Genomic DNA, 23,607 nt, shown 5'->3' with positions numbered 1-23,607 from the left:
TTCTTGTTTGTTTTTGTTTTTTCAAGACAGGGTTTCTCTGTGTAGCCCTGGCTGTCCTGGAACTCACTCTGTAGACCAGGCTGGCCTCGAACTTAGAAATCCGCCTGCCTCTGCCTCCCAAGCCCTGGGATTAAAGGCGTGCCCCCCCCCACCCCCCAGTTATCCCCTAATTTTTAATTCCCTCCATGGTGAGACATGGATAGGAACAAATCTTGGCAGGAGGGTAGGAGTCACATGAAACAAGACAATTGTGCAGAGGTTTCTACAGTGCCCAGCATGCCAGCTGGGTAGGACAAGTGCTTCCTCCTGCTGTATCTGAATTGCCCAAGATGTCCGGACTCTTTTAGAAGGAGCAGACTGAGGAGGGCGGTTCCACCTACCAACTTCCCTTCCCTTTACCTCCTTGTTTTGCCAGAGAATTAGAAAGCCAATCTCTGCAGTCTAGGAGGACAACTGACTTCCACCTTTGCAGAAGACATGAAGGCCCGGTGCGCGACTCACTGGCTCCTGGGTGTGACGCTCATTCTCTGCTTGGTTCATATCTACGGTCTTAGGAGATGTCTGATTTCTGTGGACGTGCGCATCATAGAGAAGAGTTTCCATGAGATCAAGAGAGCCCTGGTGAGCATGGGTTGTCTGAAGGAGTCGGTACGCTTTACCTTACATCCTAGAGCGCAAGGCAAGTTCCTGCCCATCCCTAGTTAGGGATCCTGAAAATGCAGAGGGTTCTCATTGATGTCTGTCCTGTTCTCCACAGCAAACTAAGGACACCTTCAAAAATGTCACCATCCTGCCCACCCTGGAGAACCTGAGGAGCATTAAGGTACCAATTGGTTTGTGTCTCTTGTGCTAAGAATTAAATCCCTGCCCAGTTCGCTCTTCTATTTCTGGTTGTGAGCCTAGCTTTAACAGCTGAGCCATCTCTTCAGCCCCCTAGTACTCTCTTAATGGTCCAGCCTTCTTTGTCATCTAAGCAGTTTGGGCACATTAGTATCCCAATGACTTTGAAATCATGGGCATGGACAAAGGGGTGACACTTCATCAGAGGGTAACAGAAGTACCAGGTACTTCAATGGGGCAGGATTTCACTGGGACTTGGTGTTTGTTTGGAGGATCCCAGGGGTGGGGTGGGGGAGAGAAACAAAATAGAAACGGAGTCATTTAAAAGCTGAGGTGTGTGTGTGTGTCTGTGTGTGTGTCTGTGTGTCTGTGTGTGTCTGTGTGTGCAGATAAGTAGATAAAGGTTTACAATACAGGGGAAATGGGTATGATATCAGTGAAGTCAGGCCGGTGTGAAAGGGACAGTGAGTAAGCACATTACAATGCAAAGAGCAGGCTGAAGAGTAGGGGCTGAGAGAGACAGTCACCTCTGGAATGAGGCTGAGCCCTGGCTTTCTGACAGGGACAACAGAGTGGCTGAGGGGGCTTTCAAGATTAAAGTTACATGATAGAATTGGTATAGAATGTCTGGTAATGAGCTTTACAATGGCGGCTCATCGGGAAGGCCAGTAGGATGCCAGCCCCACTCTCCAGAACAGGTGTAGGTAGGATCTTACCAGACAGCTTGCTCCACGGATTCTCCACTTTACAAAAGAGCCTGCCAGGTACCTTTAGAGTCATCTCTCAGCCAGGTGTGTGGGACACACCTGGACCCTCATCATTTGAGAGGCAAGAGGCAGGAGGCTCATTACAAGTCTGAAGCCAGTCTGTTCAATTTTATGAGTTCCAAGCCAGCCAGCCATATGTTGATGTATAAATCCAGTGTTAGTTCAAAGGGAAAAAGCAATAGTTTATTCTGGAGTCACGTGTGAGCTACTACAGCCTGGGATCCAGGCTGTACCAAAAACAGTGCTGCAAAGCAGTGTACCAGTTTCATTACGTTTGTCTAGTAGCAAAAGTAAGTCATAAACTAAGGCATACATTTTAAAATGTATAGTTGGAAATATAAGGTAGACAACTTTTAGAAAACTGAGGAGAACCTGCTATGGGCCTCAGCTGCTCTTTGATGCCATTCTTAGTTTTGGGGTCACTAGTGGTCTGTTGCTATATTCTAAACATCTGTTGGTATATTCTAAATGTTTCTCCTGATAGTCACAGGTGCTAGGTCAGACATAGAGGCGAGTGGCCACTGAGGGGTTAAGACAGCCCAGGACCAATCGGCTCTGGATCTGCGGCTCCACAACCCTCACTGTCGCAGGAGGTCTGATCAGTCAAGCAGCCATGTAGCCTCCTTATCACAGCTTAGGTGTTTTTCTCCTAATGACTTCCAGTTCACAGTTGTCAAGACCCTGCCTCAAAAAGCAGAGAAAATTAAAAAACAAAACAAAAACCCCAACTGTTTTGACCTCTGGATCTATTGTAAAAGTGATGTACATTGATGTAGTTGTACTTACAAGCCAAACTAATAGTATGGATCTATGAGGAATTGAGATTGTGAAGCAGAAGAGGGTGATGAGTTAATGGCCAAGCCAGGAATAGGACACGTTATGTCTCTGTTTCCAGACTCCTTCTCTTAAGCTTAAGAAACGGCTGACAAGGAAAAGGAGTTAGTGAATTTGGATCTTTATCATATTCCCTTGTTCCCCCTCTTTTCCTTTTCTCTTTCCCTTCCTTTTTCTTTTAAAAATTTGTGTGGATACACGTGTGTGTGTGTGTGTGTGTGTGTGTGTGTGTGTGTGTGTGTGCCCTCACAAGCACATGCATGAAAAAGAAAATGAAGGGAGTTACTTTTGGTTCTATCCTTCCTTCATATGGATTCTCATGGTGGGAGCCAGATTCTCACTTTTGGCTACAAGTTTGTTGACTGCTGAACCTCCTTCCTTCCTTCCTTCCTTCCTTCCTTCCTTCCTTCCTTCCTTCCTTCCTTCCTTCCTTCCTCCCTCCCTCCCTCTCCCCCTCCCTTCATAATTTTCTCCTTCCTTCCTTCTTTCCTTCCCTATGGCTTCTTTTTCTCTAATGCCACAGTCTTTAACAACACAGAGGTGTGTAACTTTTCCCTCTGGCTAATCGGCTCAGAGAGAGAGAGAGAGAGAACAGACAAAGATCCAGCATTCTGACCAGCCTGCCACTACTGTCCAGGAAAAGCTTCCCTCAGGGCTGGAGGCCGAGGAGTAAATCTCCTGCGTACTTCCTCTGGCCTGCAGAGTGCCAGTTGCTAAAAGGAAGCTGAGATGCTTCTCTGGGCTGTGCTCTGAGCATCTGGAGTCTTGTTTCAGAGGCATCTGCTTTCCATTTCAGCCCTTTGGCCTTCCCAGATGTGCCTGTCACTCTCCAGTCTGGCAAACCCCACCCTGCCCCCAATTTAAGAGCACAAACTGCAAGAGAAACCAGTAGTGTGGAGCAGGGCTCAGAGACTAAGATGAATATATTGGTCATGCCTGGTATGACACCTGATGTCCAGGAGCCAAGGGCATTGTGGCTGGGAGGCTACATAGCTGACAACTTTGATTTGTGGGATACAAACCATCTCATAAAGGAGGCCCCTGGTTCTTGGAGGATGCCTTAGTCAGGTTTTCTATTCCTGCACAAAACATCACGACCAAGAGGCAAGTTGGGAAGGAAAGGGTTTATTCAACTTACTCACTTCCATACTGCTGTTCATCACCAGAGGAAGTCAGGACTGGAACTGAAGCAGGTCAGGAAGCAGGAGCTCATGCAGAGGACATGGAGGGATGTTCCTTACTGTCTTTCTTCCCCTGGCTTGCTCAGCTTGCTTTCTTATAGAACCTAAGAATACCAGCCCAGGGATGGCACCACCCACCATGGGCCCTGTCCCCTTGATCACTAATTGAGAAAATGCCTTACAGCGGGATCTCATGGAGGCACTTCCTCAAGGGAGGCTCCTTTCTCTGTGGTAACTCCAGCCTGAGTCAAGTTGACAACCAAAACTAGCCAGTACAGCGGGATTTAAGGGTTTCCGGATATCATGCTGGGGACACTGTAGAGTAAACCTTGTCTGTGAGAAGATTCCAAGCTCTGTGTTTTTATAAATATATCTCCTGGCCTATTTATAGCCTGTTAGTAGCCTGGTCATGGGAAGTGTGAAAGAATGTCCTGAATTTTAGAAAAGAACACTTAGTTCTTTTACTTGTCTTTTGTTTCCGAAAGATTGAGAGCTTCGGGCCTCCAAGGGCGCGCTCTAATTTGTCTTTGTAGCCCGTAGATGTGTGCTGCGTGACCAACAACCTGCTGACATTCTACAGAGACAGGGTGTTCAAGGACCATCAGGAGAGAAGCCTTGAAGTCATGAGGAGAATCAGTAGCATTGCCAACTCTTTCCTCTACATGCAGAAAACTCTCGAGCGATGCGTGAGTCAGGGCATCGGGGTCGCAGGCCTCTGCTCCCGTCTGTCCAGAAGGAGCCCAGGCCCTGTCATTCACTTCTTGTCCTTGGAGACTTTGCAATGGTTTTGCCAGACCCAGGGGCTTCCTGCCTGCCTACCGATACCTCTTCAGAAGGGTCTCCTTGTTGAAGGGTCAAAAATTATTAGAAAGGGTAATGGCCCCTGTCCTGCTTTAAAAATGACATGACATTTAAAAGAAGATGCACTCCACTTGGTGGGGTGACCAGCTGAAGTTAGAGCATCCCCTAAGTGTACAGTAGCCCACCAGAGAGGCTTGCCAAGGGTTGCATTATGACCTTAAGCATAGCCCTCAACTTTCTGTTTCTGATCCTTTGGAATTTCTACAGTAAGACATTCTGGAGAGTCATATTAGGCCTATCTGTCTCTGAGGTCACTTGTTAAAATCAAACAGAGATAAAAGTAAAAATAACCAACAAAAAACTTAGGCTAAGAGAAACCTTAGTCTAGACCAAGGGCTGCTGCTGAGTCCCTGTGTGGTGAGGTTTCTCTGAGGCAGAAGATTTTTTTCCCTTTCTGTGTCTCAGATTCAAAAATTATTAGAAAGATTAATGGCCCCTGTCCTGCTTTAAAAATGACAATAGTGGAATCAAATGGGTATATTTAATCAATTAGTTAACCTCGTGGGGTGTCACATTCAGAGTTGTAACAAGGAAGACCTGGTACTTGCTCTTCTGATGCCAACCCTCTGGTTGACTGGAGATGCGTGAGCAGAAGGTCAAATGCAGCCCTTCTCCACAAACAGACCCTGTTTCCTCCCAGCTGCTCTCTCCTCAGCTTTGTCACCCAACCTAGGGAGGAAGGGCAGGGAGGAAGAGGAGGTAGTGCAAGTGTCCTCTAACGAGTGCTGTTCCCATTGTGTCCCAGCAGGTGCACAGACAATGTCGCTGCAGTCAGGAAGCCACCAATGCAACCAGAATCATCCATGACAATTACAATCAGGTGAGGTCTGGGGAGAGTAGAGGGAAGCTGGAAAAATGAGAGGGTTCAGACGATGCCAATATTTCAGCCTTCTCTGCTTGAAAACGCATTTATTCTTTTCACCAGTCTTCACGGCAAGCTCAACCAAGTTGACTCCTGCAAAGTGTTGTAGGTCGATTCTCTGGTCTTCTTCACCACCCTCCCTCTACTGTTTGCTAACACCTTCAAATCAGGCCTGGGCTGCATAAGATATAGTCATACAGAAGGAACAATGATCCCCAGTGAATCTGAAGCGCTTATCCATGAAACATGACACATACAGCGTCCTTATGGTCAGGAGCCAACCCTTGGCATCCTACATACTGGATCGCTCAGTAGTTCTCACGGGGAGGGGTGCTGATGCAGGAAAGGTATCGATCGGGGTGTGCCATCAGCAGTTCTGATTGAAGTGCAGAGTCTGGGTCATCAGTTCTACCTTGAAGTCTAAGTTCCTCCTGCTCAATACTCTCCCAAATGATGCTGGTGTTTTGAAGAACAAATGACTTAGGACTGTTTTGGAGCTCTGGTTCTTTGGGGATAGACTTTGTTAAGTGATGCTGTAGGGATAGCTGGGAGGAAAGTACTAAGTGATTCCTACTGTGAGCCAGATATTGTTTCAAGCCCTGTGAAGTGTTGTTAATGTTGACTCTTCCCAGCAAGGCTCTGAGTGTAAACTGTATTAAATAAACCAGAAGATGGACACACAAGGAGGTTACATGAGTTGACCACTTAGAATACACAAGACTTGGCCTTATGCTGAAAGGCTCCGAAGGAAATGCCATTCACCCCTACCACATCCTTTTAGTATGGAAGGGGATGGAACAAATCATGAACTGCATTCTAGGTCTGCTTCTTTTTACATGCCCTGTGATGTTTGAGTAGACATCCTTTGAGGATCTCAGTGCTTTGATATATCTGTTGAATTAGGTGGTTCTTCTTTCCTGCTCCATGCTCCCAGAAATAAGACTCAAACTCATAACATATTTACAAATACCTTGACCATATAGATATGCCCTCCCTGACTAGATCGTAACTTAAAATAATCCATCTATTTTAATCTACATTTCTGCCACGTGGCTAGTTTCCTATGCTCAGGAACCATGCATCTATTTTGTCACATCTTCCTGGGCAAGCCCCCTATTTGTGGCACTGTCCCAGAATCCTTTCTACCTACAGGATGTCCCACCTTCTATTTCCTGTTTACGTGATAGGCCCTCGAATTTATTATTGATGGGGACCACATCCATACAGATACAAGTTAGTCTCTTTACATATGTCAGTAAAGGGCAACATGATCTCGTTATTCACTGGAGAGCACTGGGGAGAATCAAGTTTCCCAAGAAACAAGAGTTTCTTGTGATTACATTGAATTGATGTGAATAGAAGATTAAGTAGACCTGGCTGGCAAGGCTAATATTTCCTGTGAAAAGAAGAAGAAAAAGGAGAAAGACATGCAGGATTTAAAAGTCTATGCATAAGGACCTAGGATTTAAACTGCTTGGTTGGTGGGATGGGAATGGTGCTATGCTCTGAGGAACATAACTTTTGAGTTTGCATGCTGTGAGAAGTTTGCTAAAGAGAAAGCAAAACCTCACTAGGTTCAGAATGTGGGAACTGTAATATCCAAATTGCGGTGCAGCCAGACCTCATGATGCCATTTTACGTTTTCAATTAAAAATCAATTCATCAATTAATTTACTTATTTATTTTTGTTTTAGCTGGAGGTCTCATCTGCCGCCCTTAAGTCTCTAGGAGAGCTGAACATATTTTTAGCCTGGATTGACAGGAATCATCAGGAAACTTCTGCGGCTTGACACTCAATGCCTTGTCTGATTATCTAGAGATAACTGACTCTGAGCGTTTTTTTAAAAAAATTGTTGTTGCTGTTTTATTTTGTTTCTGTTTCTTTGTTTTGTGGTCAACAGCTAAATTTGAAGAAGAGAGAGATTGGAAAGTCCCCATAATTACCTTCAATGAGGGTCTTTTTTTGGGAACTTGCTGATGTGGAAGGAATTCTCTCTTCTGGGCTGGAGCCTTACAGAAAAAATTGGGATTTGAGTCGATCTCAGCTTCTGTCTGAGGTCTCTGCTCTCCGATCCCACCTGCAATAGCTAAGTTGGCTGCTGTGGTATTTATAGCAATATGTGGCTGTTTAGAGATTCGCAGCTATCATAGGAGCAATAGACATCCCCTCTAACTTATTGTAAAGTGGCTTCTTCCAGGCCATCGTTGCGCACCTTGTGGTGCACTATAGTGCATATTGTACTGACTGACATTTACCAATAAACTGTGGTTTACCAATGAGAATGAATTGTCTTTTGATTCATCAAAGACTCGTTCGTGCAAGTAAGAGAGGCCCCAAAGATGCAGCATAGCTGGGGAAACTTTGTCCTGGACAGGGATAAAATCTGTGTGGATATTTGACTACATTTTTCATTACTGTAATAAAATATCTGGGCTGAGAAACTTTGCCAATAAAACACATTTATTTAGTTCATAATTCTAGAGTTTTAAGGGTATGGGTTGCACTGTCTGGCTGTGGTGAGGACTACACAGTAGGTGTTGTCACAAGGGAGGGAGCACGGCTGGAAGAAGAGAGCATATTGAGACAGAAGCCAGAGCAATTCAGGATCCAGGCCTGCTCTTCCTCTTTTAAAAATTCTTTTATTTACTCTTTGAGAATTTCATGCATATGTGCCTGGTCTGTGCAGCTACTATGGCTTTCACAGTAATGATTCACGGGAGGCAAGAAGGTAGGTTTGTTCAACGTGACTCAGTAACTCGTGCTGGTTCAAACTTTGGGAATCTGACCGCAAGTAGTTTATATTAGTCATATTTAAGCACAGCACCATTTGGTGAAAAATTTCTTAGTGATAAATAACTCAGTGTACACAACAAAGCTTAAGGCATGACCAATTGAACTTTTGGTAAAGTACATGTGGCACCCTACACAAAGATAGGTTCCACAGACTGTGAGAAACAAGCTCATGATAAGGGTCTAGGGGAGGCACTGATGTGGCCTCTATCATAGCCTGACTGGGAAAAATAAGATCACTGTTCTGTTGCTGTGAAGAGACACTGTGGCCAAGGCAAATTTTTTTTATAAAAGAAGGCATTTAATTGGGTGCTTGCTTACAGTTTCTGAGGTTTAGCTAATTATCATCCTGTCCGAAAGTGTGGTGGCAGGCAAGTGTGGTACTGCAGAGGAAGCTAAGGGTCAGAGAGAGATACTAGGCATGGCACGGGCTTTTGAAACCTCAAAGCACATTCATAGTGACACATTTTTAAATAGTGCCACTCCCTGGTGACTAAGCAATCAAATATATGAGCCTATGGGGGCCGTTCTTATTCAAACCACCACATTTGTGCTTTTGTAGAAAGTATGAGATCGCCACAGTCAGGCAGACTTGGGTCCAGTCCTGCATGACTGAGCAAGGCACTCGGTTTCCTCTTGTATAAAATAGTTATTGACATCCATCTGAGAATATTGAGTTGATTATACAGTGAGGTAATCCCCCAGTCTCAGCAGGGTAGAAGGTACCATGATAGCATAATTCTGGTTCTAAAGCATCTCTTGCTTTAGAGAAGTTACTTTGAAAAGAAGTTATGTCTTTAGTGTCTGTTGATAGCATCATGAAGTCTTGCTTTTCTCCAGCCTCCAACACACTCTACTCTACATAACAATTTAAAAGCAAGACTCATTCCCGTGACTCTAACATCTGCCTGTACACATCCGTAGCTCCATCCCCCACACCTATGCTCAGCCATTCTGATCTCCTTCATGTTCCTGAACACGTCAGGTATGCTATTACCTCAGGATCAATGCGCTTCACACATATGCCTGCCTGCAAACTGAAGTGGGGTTTCAGCCCTTCATCTTACAAGTCATGCTTTAATGGGACTGATAGGCTCTTAGGCAAAATTGTTTGCAGGGTACTTGGTCTTTTCAAGGTGACTATGAATTGCATCACATGCTGAGCTGGCTGGACAAACAATTCTAACGTTTTTGGTATTTTTCTGACTACCCTAGACTTTCCCAGAGACTTATGATGCTTGAACCCCCATGTTCTTCAAGCTTTTAATCCATAGAACCCTGTCAGCCTAACACCCAAGCTCGACCACCAGCAATCCCATGTCTCTCTTGTGTTTTCCTATGTTGTTTGTTGTGTTTCCCAACTTGAATGTCAGATCCATGAACATGGGGGAGAGTTCGTCTTGTGCACTCTCTGGTACTTAGTATGTGTTAAATTTACATTTCTTGAGCGAATGATCTGAATGAGTTAAAGCAATTCTTTTAAGCAAACATCTATATTGTGTTTGTGTATGTTGGCATTAGTCCCCAAAGGCATAATATATTTTACTATATATGTATTATATTTAATCCTCATAATATTCCCATTTTGATGCTGAGCACAAAGCTAGGTTTTAAAGTTACCTCACTGAATGCCAGTGGTAACGATAATTATACCCCAAGGATGAAAATGGGAAAAGCAGTTAAAGTAGCATCTCTAACGGCATGCAGCTCGTACATAGTACAGCTACTCTTCCGTCCTAAGAACATGGTTCCAGAATGAACAGTAATGTAGCAATGGACATGTTCTGAAGCAGTCCTGGCAAGTACTGAGGTGAGAACTTAGCTTTTCTCCCAAACTCCAGCCTTGTCCTGTAAGTTACAGACTATTGGGAGCAAATAAAGAAGGATTAAGTTTACCAGGACCTTTCCCCCCATCCTAACAACCCCACGAGATGGCTCCTTGAGCATGTAGCTCACTCATGTTGGTATTCTCAGCACCTCTGCAGGCTTTGTACCTAAGTTGCCTTTGTCGAGATCTCCGCTTCGGGATCCAGAACAGCCTGGGCTGCAACACCACATCTCCAGGTCCTGCAAGAGGTCAGAGGGGTACCCGGGAGGCCGGCTGGGAGGAGTCAATGTGCTCTGGTGAGTCCAGCAGGCCCCGGCAGGAGCCTTCAGGTATCTGCTTCAGGATCTGAACAGCCTGGGCTACAGCACTCGGTCTCCAGGAAGTGCAAGAGACCTGGTGTGCACCTGGAGGCAGACTGGGAGCACACAGCTTGCTCCGGCTGCATCACACAGCTTGCTCCGGCTGCATGGAGCTTAGGTTCCAGTCTTGAGGCCTTTGGTGGGAGCCTTCAGATCTCCTTTTCGGGATCAAGAACAGCCTGGGCTGCAACGCCACATCTCCAGGTCCTGCAAGAGGCCAGAGGGGCACCTGGGAGGCCGGCTGGGAGGAGTCAGTATGCTCTGGTGAGTCTAGCAGGCTCCGGTGGGAGCCTTCGGGTGTCTGCTTCAGGATCTGAACAGCCTGGGCCACAGCACCCTGTCTCCAGGCAGTGCAGGAGGTCAACTGTGCACCAGAGGCCACCTGGGAAGAGGCAGCTTGCACTGGTGAGTCTAGCATTGACAAGACCAACTAACACCAGTGAGAACTAGATGGCAAGAGGCAAATGCAGGAATGTCACTAATAGAAATCAAGGCAATATGGCAGCATCTGAACCCAATTCTCCTTTAACAGCATGTCCTGGATACCCCATCACATTAGAAAAACAAGATTTGGATTTAAAATCACTGGTCATGATGCTGATAGAGGAACACATGAAGGTCATACTTAAAGAAAATCAGGAGAAAATGGATAAAAAGTTAGAAGCCCTTACAAGGGAAACACAAAAATCATTGAAAGAAATTCAGGAGAATACAAAAGCCAATAAGGAGGAAATGCAAAAATCACTTAAAGAAATACAGGAGAACATTGGTCAACAGGCTGAGGTCATGAAAGAGGAAACACAAAAATCTCTTAAAGAATTACAGGAAAGCACAAACAAGCAAGTGAAGGAGCTAAGCAAAACCATCCAGGATCTAAAATCAGAAGTAGAAACAACTAAGAAAACTCCAAGGGAGACAACTTTGGAGATAGAAAACCTTGGGAAGAAATCAGGGGACATAGATGCAAATATCAACATCAGAATACAAGAGATGGAAGAAAGAATCTCAGATGCTGAAGATACCATAGAAACCATGGACTCAACAGTTAAAGAAAATGCAAAATGCAAAAAGCTTGTAACCCAAAACATCCAGGAAATCCAGGACACAATGAGAAGACCAAACCTAAGGATTATAGGCATAGATGAGAGTGAAGATTTACAATTTAAAGGGCCAGATTATTGAAATATCTTCAATAAAATTATGGAAGAAAACTTCCCTAACCTAAAGAGAGAGAGATGCCCATGAATATACAAGAAGCCTACAGAACTCCAAATAGACTGGACCAGAATAGAACTACCTCCCGTCACATAATAATCAAAACACCAAATGTACTAAACAAAGAATATTAAGGGCAGTAATAGAAAAAGGCCAAGTAACATATAAAGGAAGACCTATCAGAATCACACCAGACTTCTCACCTGAGACTATGAAAGCTAGAAGATCCTGGGCAGATCTCATGCAGACTCTAAGAGAACACAAATGCCAGCAAAAACTACTATACCCAGCAAAACTCTCAATCACCATAGATGGAGAAACTAAGATATTCCATGATAAAACCAAGTTTACCCAATATCTATCCACAAACCCAGCCCTACAAAGGATAATAGAAGGAAAACACCAATACAAGGAGGGAAACTTCATCCTGGAAAAAGCAAGACAGTAACCTTCTTTCATCAAACCCAAAAGAAGTTAACCAATCAAATTTAAAAAATAACATAAAAAAATGACAGGAAGTAATAATCACTATTCCTTAATATCTCTTAACATCAATGGACTCAATGCCCCAATAAAAAGACATAGACTAACCGACTGGATATGTAAACAGGACCGTACATTTTGCTGCATACAGGAAACACACCTCAGGGTCAAAGACAAACACTACCTTAGAGTAAAAGGCTGGAAGACAATTTTACAAGCAAATGGTCTCAGGAAACAAGCTGGAGTAGCCATTCTAATATCAGATAAAATTGACTTTCAACCCAAAGTCATCAAAAGAGACTCTGAGGGACACTTCTTGCTGGTCAAAGGAAGTACAACAAGAAGAACTCTGAATCCTGAACATCTATGCTCCAAATGCAAGGGCACCCTCATTAATAAAAGAAACTTTATTAAAGCTCAAAGCACACATTGCACCTAACACAATAATTGTGGGTGACTTCAACACTGCACTTTCCTCAATGGACCGATCAGGAAAACAGAAACTGAACAGGGACACAGTGAAACTAATTGAAGCTTTGGACCAATTAGATTTAACAGATATATATATAGAGAACATTCTATCCTAAAGCAAAAGAATATACCTTTTTCTCAGCACCTCATGGTACCTTCTCCAAAATCGACCATATAATTGGTCACAAGACAGACCTCAACAAATATAAGAAGATCAAACTAATCCCATGCCTCCTATTAGATCACTATGGAGTAAAAGTGGTCTTCAATAGCAACAAAAACAACAGAAAACCCACATACACGTGGAAAATGAACAATATTCTACTCAATGATACCTTGGTCAAGGAAGAAATAAAGAAAGAAATTAAAGACTTTTTAGAACTTAATGAAAATGAAGACACAACATACCCAAATCTATGGGACACAATGAAAGCAGTGCTAAGAGGAAAACTCATAGCCCTGAGTGCCTCCAAAAAGAAAATGGAGAGAGCATACACTAACAGCTTTATGACACACCTGAAAGCCCTGGAACAAAAAGAAGCTATTTCACCCAGGAGGAGTAGAAGGCAGGAAATCATCAAACTCAGGGTCGAAATCAATCAAGTAGAAACAAAGAGAACCATACAAAGAATCAACAAAACCAGGAGCTGGTTCTTTGAGAAAATCAACAAGATAGATAAACCCTTAGCCAGACTAACCAAAGGGCACAGAGACAGTATCCAGATTAACAAACTTAGAAATGAAAAGGGAGATATAACAACAGAAACTGAGGAAATTCAAAAAATCATTAGATCCTACTACAAAAGCCTATACTCAACACAACTGGAGAATCTGGAGGAAATGGACAGTTTCCTAGACAGATATCTGACACCAAAACTAAATCAGGATCAAATAGATCATCCAAACAGTCCCATAACACCCGAAGAAATAAAAAGGGTCATAGAAAGTCTCCCAACCAAAAAAAAAAAAAAAAAAAAAAAAAAAAAAAAAAAAAAAAAGCACGGGACCAGATGGCTTCAGTGAAGAATTCTTTCAGACCTTCATAGAAGACCTAACACCAATACTCTTCAAACTATTCCACAAAATAGAAACAGAAGGAACTCTACCCAACTTGTTCTATGAAGCCACAATTATGCTGATACCAAAACCACACAAAGATCCAACAAAGAAAGAGAACTTCAGGCCAATTTCTCTTATGAATATTGATGCAAAAATACTTAATAAAATTCTTGCCAATCGAATCCAAGAACACATCAAAACGATCATCCACCATGATCAAGTAGGGTTCATCCCAGGGATGCAGGGATGGTTCAATATAAGGAAATCCATCAATGCTATCCACTACATAAACAAACTGAAAATAAAAAACCATATGATTATCTCATTAGATGCAGAAAAAGCATTTGACAAGATTCAGCATCCTTTCATGCTAAAAGTCTTGGAAAGAACAGGAATTCAAGGCCCATACCTAAACATCGTTAAAGCAATATACAGCAAACCAGTAGCCAAAATCAAACTAAACGGAGAGAAACTTGAAGCAATCCCACTAAAATCAGGGACTAGACAAGGCTGCCCTCTCTCTCCATATCTTTTCAATATAGTACTTGAAGTTCTAGCTAGAGCAATTAGACAACATAAGGAGGTCAAGGGGATACAAATTGAAAAGGAAGAAGTCAAATTATCACTATTTGCAGATGACATGATAGTCTACTTAAGTGACCCAAAAACCTCCACCAGAGAACTCCTACAGCTGATAAACAACTTCAGCAAAGTGGATGGTTATAAAATCAACTCAAGCAAATCAGTTGCCTTCCTATACTCAAAGGATAAGCAGGCTGAGAAAGAAGTTAGGGAAATGACACCCTTCACAACAGCCACAAACAATATAAAGTATCTTGGTGTGACTCTAACCAAACAAGTGAAAGATCTGTACGACAAGAACTTCAGGTCTCTGAAGAAGGAAATTGAAGAAGACCTCAGAAAATGGAAAAATCTGCCATGCTCGTGGATCAGCAGGATTAGTATAGTTAAAATCGCCATCTTGCCAAAAGCAATCTACAGATTCAACGCAATCCCCATCAAAATCCCAACTCAGTTCTTCACAGAGTTAGAAAAAGCAATTCTCAAATTCATCTGGAATAACAAAAAACCCAGGATAGCTAAAACTATTCTCAACAACAAAAGAAATTCTGGGGGAATCAGAATCCCTGACTTCAAGCAATACTACAGAGCAATAGTGTTAAAAACTGCATGGTATTGGCACAGTGACAGACAAGTGGACCAATGGAATAGAATTGAAGATCCAGAAATGAATCCACACACCTATGGTCACTTGGTCTTCGACAAAGGAGCCGAAAACATCCAGCGGAAAAAAGATAGCCTTTTCAACAAATGGAGGTCAGCATGTAGAAGAATGCGAATTGATCCATTCTTATCTCCATGTACTAAACTTCACTCCAAGTGGATCAAGGACCTCCATGTAAAACCAGACACACTGAAACTAATAGAAAAGAAACTGGGGAAGACCCTTGAGGACATGGGCACAGGGGAAAAGTTCCTGAACAGATCACCAATAGCTTATGCTCTAAGATCAAGAATTGACAAATGGGACCTCATAAAATTACAAAGTTTCTGTAAGGCAAAGGACACTGTTAAAAGGACAAAATGGCAACCATCAAATTGGGAAAGGATATTCACCAACCCTACATCTGATAGAGGGCTAATACCCAATACATACAAAGAACTCAAGAAGTTAGACCCCAGGGAACCAAATAACCCTATTAAAAATGGGGTACAGATCTAAACAAAGAATTTTCACCTGAAGAAATTCGGATGGCCGAGAGGCACCTTAAGAAGTGCTCAACATCATTAGTCATTAGGGAAATGCAAATCAAAACAACCCTGAGATTTCACTTTACACCAGTCAGAATGGCTAAGGTCAAAAACTCAGGAGACAGCAGGTGTTGGCGTGGATGTGGAGAAAGAGGAACACTCCTCCACTGCTGGTGGGGCTGTAAGATGGTACAACCACTTTGGAAATGAGTCTGGCGGTTCCTCAGAAAACTGGACATGACACTTCCGGAGGACCCTGCTATACCTCTCCTGGGCATATACCCAAAGGATTCCCCGGCATGCAATAAAGACACATGCTCCATTATGTTCATAGCAGCCTTATTTATAATAGCCAGAAGCTGGAAAGAACCCAGATGCTCCTCAAAGGAGGAATGGATACAGAAAATGTGGTATATTTACAGCAATTAGAAACAATGAATTCACAAAATTTTTAGGCGAATGGTTTGATCTGTAAAATATCATCCTAAGTGAGGTAACCCAATCACAAAAGAATACACATGGATTGCAATCTCTGATAAGTGGATATTAATTAGCCCTAAAGCCCTGAATACCCAACGCACAAATCGCATAACAAATGACTCCCATGAAGAAGTATGGAGAGGGTCCTGATCCTGGACAGGATTGATCTAGCATTGGAGGGGATAAGGACAGAGAAAAAGGAGGGAGGTGATTGGAGAATGGATGGAGACAAGAAGGTTTATGGGACATATGGGGAGGGGGGATCCGGGAAAGGGGAAATCATTTGGAATGTAAACAAAGAATATAGAAAATAAAAATATTAAAAAAAAAAAGTTTACCAGGACCTGACATTTTCAGTTGTCAGGATTCTCTAAAGGAATAGAACTGATAGAAGGAACACATATGCACATGTGTGTACACATGCACACACGCACACAAATGAATATGTATATACATGTGTGTGTGCACGCACACACACAGAGACATAGGCACACAGGTTGTGATCTCAGAAGTTTGAAAATGGCCATTTCCTGACAGAAAGGCCAAGGATCTCGTTCAGTCCTTGAGACCAGATGTCTCAGCAGTCCCGATTTGGTGCTAAAGTTCTGGGAATTCCTAGAATGCCATTCTTCAGTCTATGTTGGATCCTGAAGAGGTAGGCTATTATACCAGCAGAGGGATGATTCAGAAACAGGGTTAATGAACTTGGCGGTCAGAGTGAGGGCAGGCATGGGAAGAGTGGTAGCTTCTTCATCCATGTGCCTTTACTCAGGCTGTCATGAGAATGTGTGGCCAGTGTTTAGGGCTCGTCTTCCCACCTCAAATAACCCCATAGGGAAAATCACGTCAAAGCACTCCCAGCTGCCCTGGGTTTTAGTTAATTCTGGTTGTAGTGAAGTTGACGACTAAGGTCAGGCATCATGAGTTGTAGAAGCAGAATCCAAACTCCAAGGCCAGCACCTGGAACCTGTTGTACAGGACCCTCAATCATGGGACCTGTACAACCATGATGAGAAGCCTGGATGAGGAAGAGATTTGCAGGTCAGGTGATCTGTTCCTGTAGGAAAGAAATGCTGTTGTCAGTGGCGGTAGTCATGGTGACAGAAGAAGAACAGGAAAAGAAGGGAAGGAAGGGAGAAACCAGAAGCAGAGTTCTCCCTCTCATCTCAACATTTTATCTGCACTCTCTAAGCCTCTAGTCTACCTACTTCACATCTCAGCTCCCAGAATTCCTTTCTTTTTGCTTGTTTTATTGACAGAGTTATGGCCTTTTTTTTTCCTCATAGAGTTTATGCTTGAGAAACATTCAGAAATAATGCAGAAATACTGTGCTTACTCTGCCATCGCATACACTATTCTAAAAGTGAAACAATATAACGAAAATCATTGTAGTCCCTGTTGCAGATATGTGACATTCTTACAGAGATTGTTTCGATGTTCTGAGTTATGCAGGACAATTGATGTGTGTGTGTGTGTGTGTGTGTGTGTGTGTGTGTGTGTGTGTGTGTGTGTGTGAGAGAGAGAGAGAGAGAGAGAGAGAGAGAGAGAGAGAGAGAGAGAGAGAGAGATTTAGGCTTCTGAACAGTAGAAGGATTAGCCTCTCAGACCAGCAGTTTCACAGTTTCACAGAAATGCTTTTTAACTGTTATACAAAAACACTTTTAGCAAGTGGATTTCTGAATACCAAAACCTCTTATCTGATCTTGGAGTCTAACGATTCTGAAGGAATCATTACCTAAGCAGTTTTCTAGTTTGCTAGGTATGTCTCAGGGATTAAGTTATGCAAAGGCTCTGAGAATCCTTTGGAAGAGCAACCTCACCAAAACCTCAGATAACAATCATGAACTATTTACCAAAGGCTGCTTAAAAGCTTGGGTGCCATCACTCTGGAATCCATGCCACATACAATGACTCTGTTAAATTCTGCTATTTAACTGTTGAAAAGGAAACTGTCTGAAAATGGCCTGAAAAGGAAACTAGCCTCAAGAATCAACAAATAGGATTGTGTGAAATTTAAACGTTTCTGCATATCAAAAGAAACCATCAGCAGGTTTGCTAGGTTGCAGTTTCCTCCAAAATTGAAGCCTTATATCTTGGAAAGAAGGTCTTTTCTTCCTTCCTTTCTTTCTTTCTTTCTTTCTTTCTTTCTTTCTTTCTTTCTTTCTTTCTTTCTTTCTTTCTTTCTTTCTTTCTTTTTGTTACATCTCCTTTTTTATTTTTTATTATATTCAATACAATATATATTTTTATACCCATCATAAAAATAATGGGCATGTTATTAAATGAACATAAAAAGATAAAGTCTTTTTATTTGCTTGTTTTGTTTTTAATAGAGTTAAAATCTTGGCTCTTGCTGTGGTACAAACCTAAATTAAGAACAATTTTTAGACATTGGAGGTCATGGCAATAAGGCTGTACGTAAATCTCCCTCACATCACCAAAGGATTTTACCTCCATAGTAGCTAGGCTAAGAGTTGACAGTCTGTTGCACCAAGGAATGAATTGTAGGCACAATTATTTGGATACAGATTTCCTGTTATAGTCAAGGCTATATGACTTGAGTGATTGTCACCATTCTCAGCCCACAGGGAACAGGTTACATTCATATAAGAAATGCTGTGTGTATTAAGATGGCATATCCATGAAGTCACTCATCGTTTCTGCTTGGAGGGTGGCACAGACATTAGGTGAGAACAGGATTCTGGTTCATTGACTGTGATGATTTTGAAAAGCATTCGTCTTAGAAAAAGAGTAACTTATAAGGTCATCTTCTTCAAAATTGATACAATAATTATAAATATCAAACAAAACATTCAGTCTCACTCTTTGTTGTTCTCTTATAAGCCACCTCCCAAATTAATTGTCTACATTTCTTTTATCTGTATAAATAATTTTGAAATGTATAAGCTGTTCTGAAAATCATAGTATATTGTAAAAACATCAAATAAACAATCCTACTTAGAGAGAGGCTGAGATAGGAGAAGCATGATTTCAAGACCATTGTACACATTTCAAGACCATGGTACACAGCAAGACATTGTCACGAACAAACAAGCAGAAAGTGTATATGGATTGTACAATATTGGACATATCTCTCCAATTACCAAATTAGAGATACCACTGGGTGACAACCAACAAATTTCTAACTCCTCATATTTTTGAATTTCAATTGATTAGGATATGTTGATAACATTAATTTTCATATTTAGAGATATTAGAGAAAAGTGATTGTTACTTCCTGTTATTTTTGTTAGAAGTGGAATTATGTTTGTGTGGGTTTGTAGAAAGATTACTTTTTTGTTTTTCCTAGGGTGTAGTTTCCCTCCTTGTGTTGTTTTCCATCTATTATCCTTTGTAGGGTTGGATTTGTGGAAAGATATTGTATAAATTTGGTTTTGTCATGGAATATTGTTTTCTCCGTCTATGGTAATTGAGAGTGTTGCTGAGTATAGTAGCCTGGGCTGGCATTTGTGTTCTCTTAGGGTCTGTATGAGGTCTGCCCAGGATCTTCTAGCTTTCATAGTCTCTGATGAGAAGTCTGGTAATTCTGATAGGTCTTCCTTTATATGTTACTTGACCTTTCCCCTTACTGCTTTTAATATTCTTTCTTTGTTGAGTATATTTGGTGTTTTGATTATTATGTGACAGGAGGAATTTATTTTCTGGTCCAGTCTATTTGGAATTCTGTAGGCTTCTTGTATGTTCATGGGCATTTTTTTTCTTTAGGTTAGGGACGTTTTCTTCTATAATTTTGTTGAAGATATTTACTGGCCATTTAAGCTGGGAATCTTCACTATCTTCTGTACCTATTTTCCTTAGGTTTGTTCTTTTCATTTTGTCCTGGATTTCCTGGATATTTTGGGTTAGGAGATTTTTGCTTTTTGCATTTTCTTTGACTGTTGTGTCAATGTTTTCTGTGGTATCTTCTGCACCTGAGATTCTTTCTTCTATCTCTTGTATTCTGTTGGTGATGCTTGCATCTATGGTTCCTGATCTATTTCCTAGGTTTTCTATCTCCAGCATTGTCTCCCTTTGTGATTTCTTTATTGTTTCTATTTCCATTTTTAGATCCTGGATGTTTTTGTTCAATTCCTCCACCTGTTTAGTTCTGTTTTCCTGTAATTCTTTAAGGGATTTTTGTGTTTCCTGTTTAAGAGATTCTACTTGCTTACCTGTGTTCTCTTGTATTTCTTTAAGGGAGTTATTTATGTCCTTCTTACAGTCTTATATCATCATCATGAGACATGGCTTTAAGACATGACTTGCTTTTCTGGTGTGTTGGAGTATCCAGAGCTCACTTGGTGGGAGAACTGGGTTCTGATCATGCCAAGTAGCCTTGGTTTCTGTTGCTTATGTTCTTGCCCTTGCCTCTCACCATCTGATTATCTCTAGTGTTAGCTGATCTTGCTGTCTCTGACTGTGGCTTGTCCCTCCTGCAAGTCTGTGTGTCAGTACTCCTGGGTGGCCAGTTCTCTCCGGGAAGAATTTGGGTATGGGGACCTGTAGTATAGGGTCAGCTCTGAAAACCAGAAGGATTCTGTCCCCAGCTGTCATCTCGTCTTTGCAGGATCAGAGTTCCTGAGGGCACTGTCCCTTTTCTGGTTGTATTTTCTTCTGTTGTTTGGAGATAGTGCATCAAGAATACCACACTGACCTTAACAAGCTGAGTAGCTGAGGAGGCCCTTGAACTCCTGAACCTCCCACCTGCACTTCCGAACTGCTGAGATTTCGGGGGGTGTGTTGCTGACTCTGAATAGCTACTCTGGTAATAGCTGCAGTCAGTATGTGCCTGTTCACTGGAGGAATTTGTGCATCATGAAACAAAGGTAATGTTGACTTTGGGCCTTGGGACTCAAAGACATCCTCAGAGTCTTCATTTGGAACCTTCAATATTTGCTCCATTTACTGGATTTGGAATCTATAAAGATAATTCAAATTTCTCCTCTTTTTTCACTTCCTTAATCTTAAAAAAAAAGACTTTTCTGTTTATTTAGGTAAGTGTGGTACTGGCTAACCTCAAACTTGGAGTCTCCTGTCATAGCCTCTGGGTTGCAATGGGTTGCTAGATTTACAAGACATACATTGTCATGCTGATGTGTGTCACCATGCTTGGTTTTCAGTCTTGTGTCAGATGTTTGCCTTAAAAGTTTTTCACTGAATTCTTTGAAGTCTGAAAGTCAGTCATTTCCACCCCAAGCCATGGGTTAGCAGACATCTGGAGCACAGTGGTGATCAAGGCTCTGATCACCTGGGAGTCTTATGGTCCCTAGTTTGCTGGTTGAAGGGCAATGTCTTCTTCTTACTACTTTTTATGTATATGGGTGCTTTGCCTACATACATATCTATGCATCATATATGTGCAGTACCTGTGGAGGCCAGAAGGGGGTGTCGGATTCCCCCCAAGCTGGAGTTATAGAGAGACTGGGGTGCTCTATAATTGGGTCTTTTTTTTTTTTTAACCTTCTTCAATACCTGCTCTGATCTCACCGAACACCCACAGAGTAGTGTCCCCAGTACAGGCGCTGAAGCACTTTCTGCTCTGAGGAAGTTAATCCAGCTTTCTTTGCTGGGAGGAGTACAAACCCTTCTGGTTACCATGGTCTCTTCATCCCCAAAGCCCACAGGAACATTAGTTCTTCTAGGTCTTGCTCAGATCAGACTTTCTCCAGGAAACCTTCTCAGATCCCCTCCTTGTTCCTCAGAAGCAATATCATCTCTCACCTCACCCAAGTACCAAGGATGAGCATGGGCTCTGAGGTTTCCAAGGAAATACCTGATGACAATCTCTCCCATCAACAACGTAGAGTTTCTTCTCAGACTGTGTGCCACACTTGGGGAGGTATGGTCACCATATGTACCATGGTGTCTATGGGTCTACTATTAAACAAGGGTTATTAACTCTTCGTGTGTCATGATGTTTCTTCTACATTAGTGGCACTTAGGAATTCTATTCAGAATAATATTTCTAAACACATACAAGAGACAAGAAACCAATATTGTTAAAATTTAGCTATGGGAATGTAAAGATAAGGTTCTGTTTCTTTGTTAATACATGATTTAGCAGCATTGATCAGTACAGCATGTAGTTTTTGCTACCCCACTTTATGTTCTGGGCAGACCATGCTACCAGCACCCCCCCCCACCAAGATTCCCTTGGATCCACGGATAAACAACGACAATAACATCACCATCATTGTCATCATCATCATCATCATCAACACACACACACACACACACACACACACACACCACTAGTTAATCTTAAAATGCCTTTGCTAATTCAATGACTGGGCAACTCCTAAACCTCTCCTGCCACTCTAGGTATAATTGGATAGAGTGGCTACTGGCCACTCTAGCAAAATCTCACTTAGCTGGTTAGCTTTATCACTTGCCACTACTGCCTCCTTCTTCCCCAGTTCTCCCAATTCTCTCTGCATCTGCCCACACAACTCTCAAGTGTCCGACCCTGCCTTCAGTCATTGGTTGCTGGTATCTTTATTGATCGATCAAGAACCATTTTGGGGCTGGGAAGTGTGGTTCGTGCCTTCCTGCCTTCGTGGTTGAGAGGCAGATGTAGGCAGATTTCTGAGTTCAAGGCCAGCCTGTGAGTTCCAGGACAGCTAGGACTACATAGAGAAACCCTGTCTCGAAAAACCAAAGGTGTGTGTGTGTGGGGGGGAGAACCATTTGGAAAACAGGATCTTAGCATCAGAACCACCTTCTACAGATAAGTACAGGTGCCATTTTAAGATGTCTGAAAGCATTGTAAGGAGATCCACCCCTCCCAGGACAAAGTCATCTGTTCCCCAATGCAGCCAACAATGGTGGCTGTTATTAGTTGTCTATTCTTACAACGGAAGAAAATGGTTATGTTTGATTGGAAATTGGTACAAAAATGTAGTTTCTTCTGATCCCCGGCTTCTTCCGGGTTTAGAACTCCTGTGTCAGGTGAGCTCAAGACCATTTCTTTACCACTTATGTGTCACTTAGAGTGAGCTAGCCCAGTGACTGTACTTGGGAGGATTTTCCATGCTTGTTTATGAGATTAGAAGGAAACCAATCATATAAATCCCTAATCTTGTAGGTGAGAAAACTCAATTCCAATTTTCATTTGGATTCTTGTACCTGACCCCAGTCTAAACGAGGATGTTCAGAAAGATTCAGAGTGGGCAGGTAGAGTTGTGAGAGGGATTAGCCGACTTAGTGAGGTCAGCAGGAGTTTTTGTGCCTGCAGAAAGGGAGGTGGTGAATTGACCTGGTGGAATGTGGCATGACATAAGGATGCAGGAAGGGGAAATGACGTCATTCATTCAGGCAGTGGGAGGACAGGGAAGTGAAAACTCACTTCTGTTGAGTCAGCTGTTTCATTCTTCTCCATCCAACCTGTCTTCCAGAGAGTTCAAAGTGCAGCAAAATTCCCAGCATGTAGGCGAGGGAGTGGCAGAGGCTTCTACCTGCCTGGGCACCCTGTGAGTTGGGATTCTTTCTCTAGACCCTGAGGCCCATGTGTTCCCCTGAAAAATGATGCAACTGGGCAGGAAGCCCTGATGTCAGCAACTGTGAGACCATGGACCAGGAAAACCCTGAGCAGCTAACTCAGGACCCACTGTGGCAAGAGGAGTCATTGGGTTTCCTTCTTGGTGTCTACAAATTTTTTCCTTTCCCCCTAAAATGGTTTGCTTTGGAACCCAGGTTTGTTTCATAAGAGGGGATTCTCCCTCTTATTATCCTCTGATTAGATGCTCACTGCTAGTTTTGAAACTCCATTTTCCCAAGCTGGCTTGACGTACATACACATGAAGT

At 42.5% G+C, this 23,607-nt stretch overlaps 1 protein-coding gene across 1 annotated transcript; it reads left to right on the top strand.

Annotated features, from left to right (window-relative positions):
* The first annotated feature begins 450 nt into the window (after positions 1–450).
* On the top strand, positions 451–7,137 carry Il19 (interleukin 19). Its single transcript, XM_052201084.1, has 5 exons — positions 451–621; positions 758–823; positions 4,156–4,308; positions 5,229–5,303; positions 7,040–7,137. Exons 1-5 carry the CDS (start codon positions 478–480, stop codon positions 7,133–7,135), a joined length of 534 nt encoding a protein of 177 aa, XP_052057044.1. The 5' UTR covers positions 451–477; the 3' UTR covers positions 7,136–7,137.
* The last annotated feature ends 16,470 nt before the right edge of the window (positions 7,138–23,607 follow it).

This window comes from Apodemus sylvaticus, chromosome 12 (assembly GCF_947179515.1).
Source record: "Apodemus sylvaticus chromosome 12, mApoSyl1.1, whole genome shotgun sequence".
Taxonomy (NCBI): Eukaryota; Metazoa; Chordata; class Mammalia; order Rodentia; family Muridae; genus Apodemus; species Apodemus sylvaticus.
This window is presented reverse-complemented; position numbering and strand designations above follow the sequence as displayed.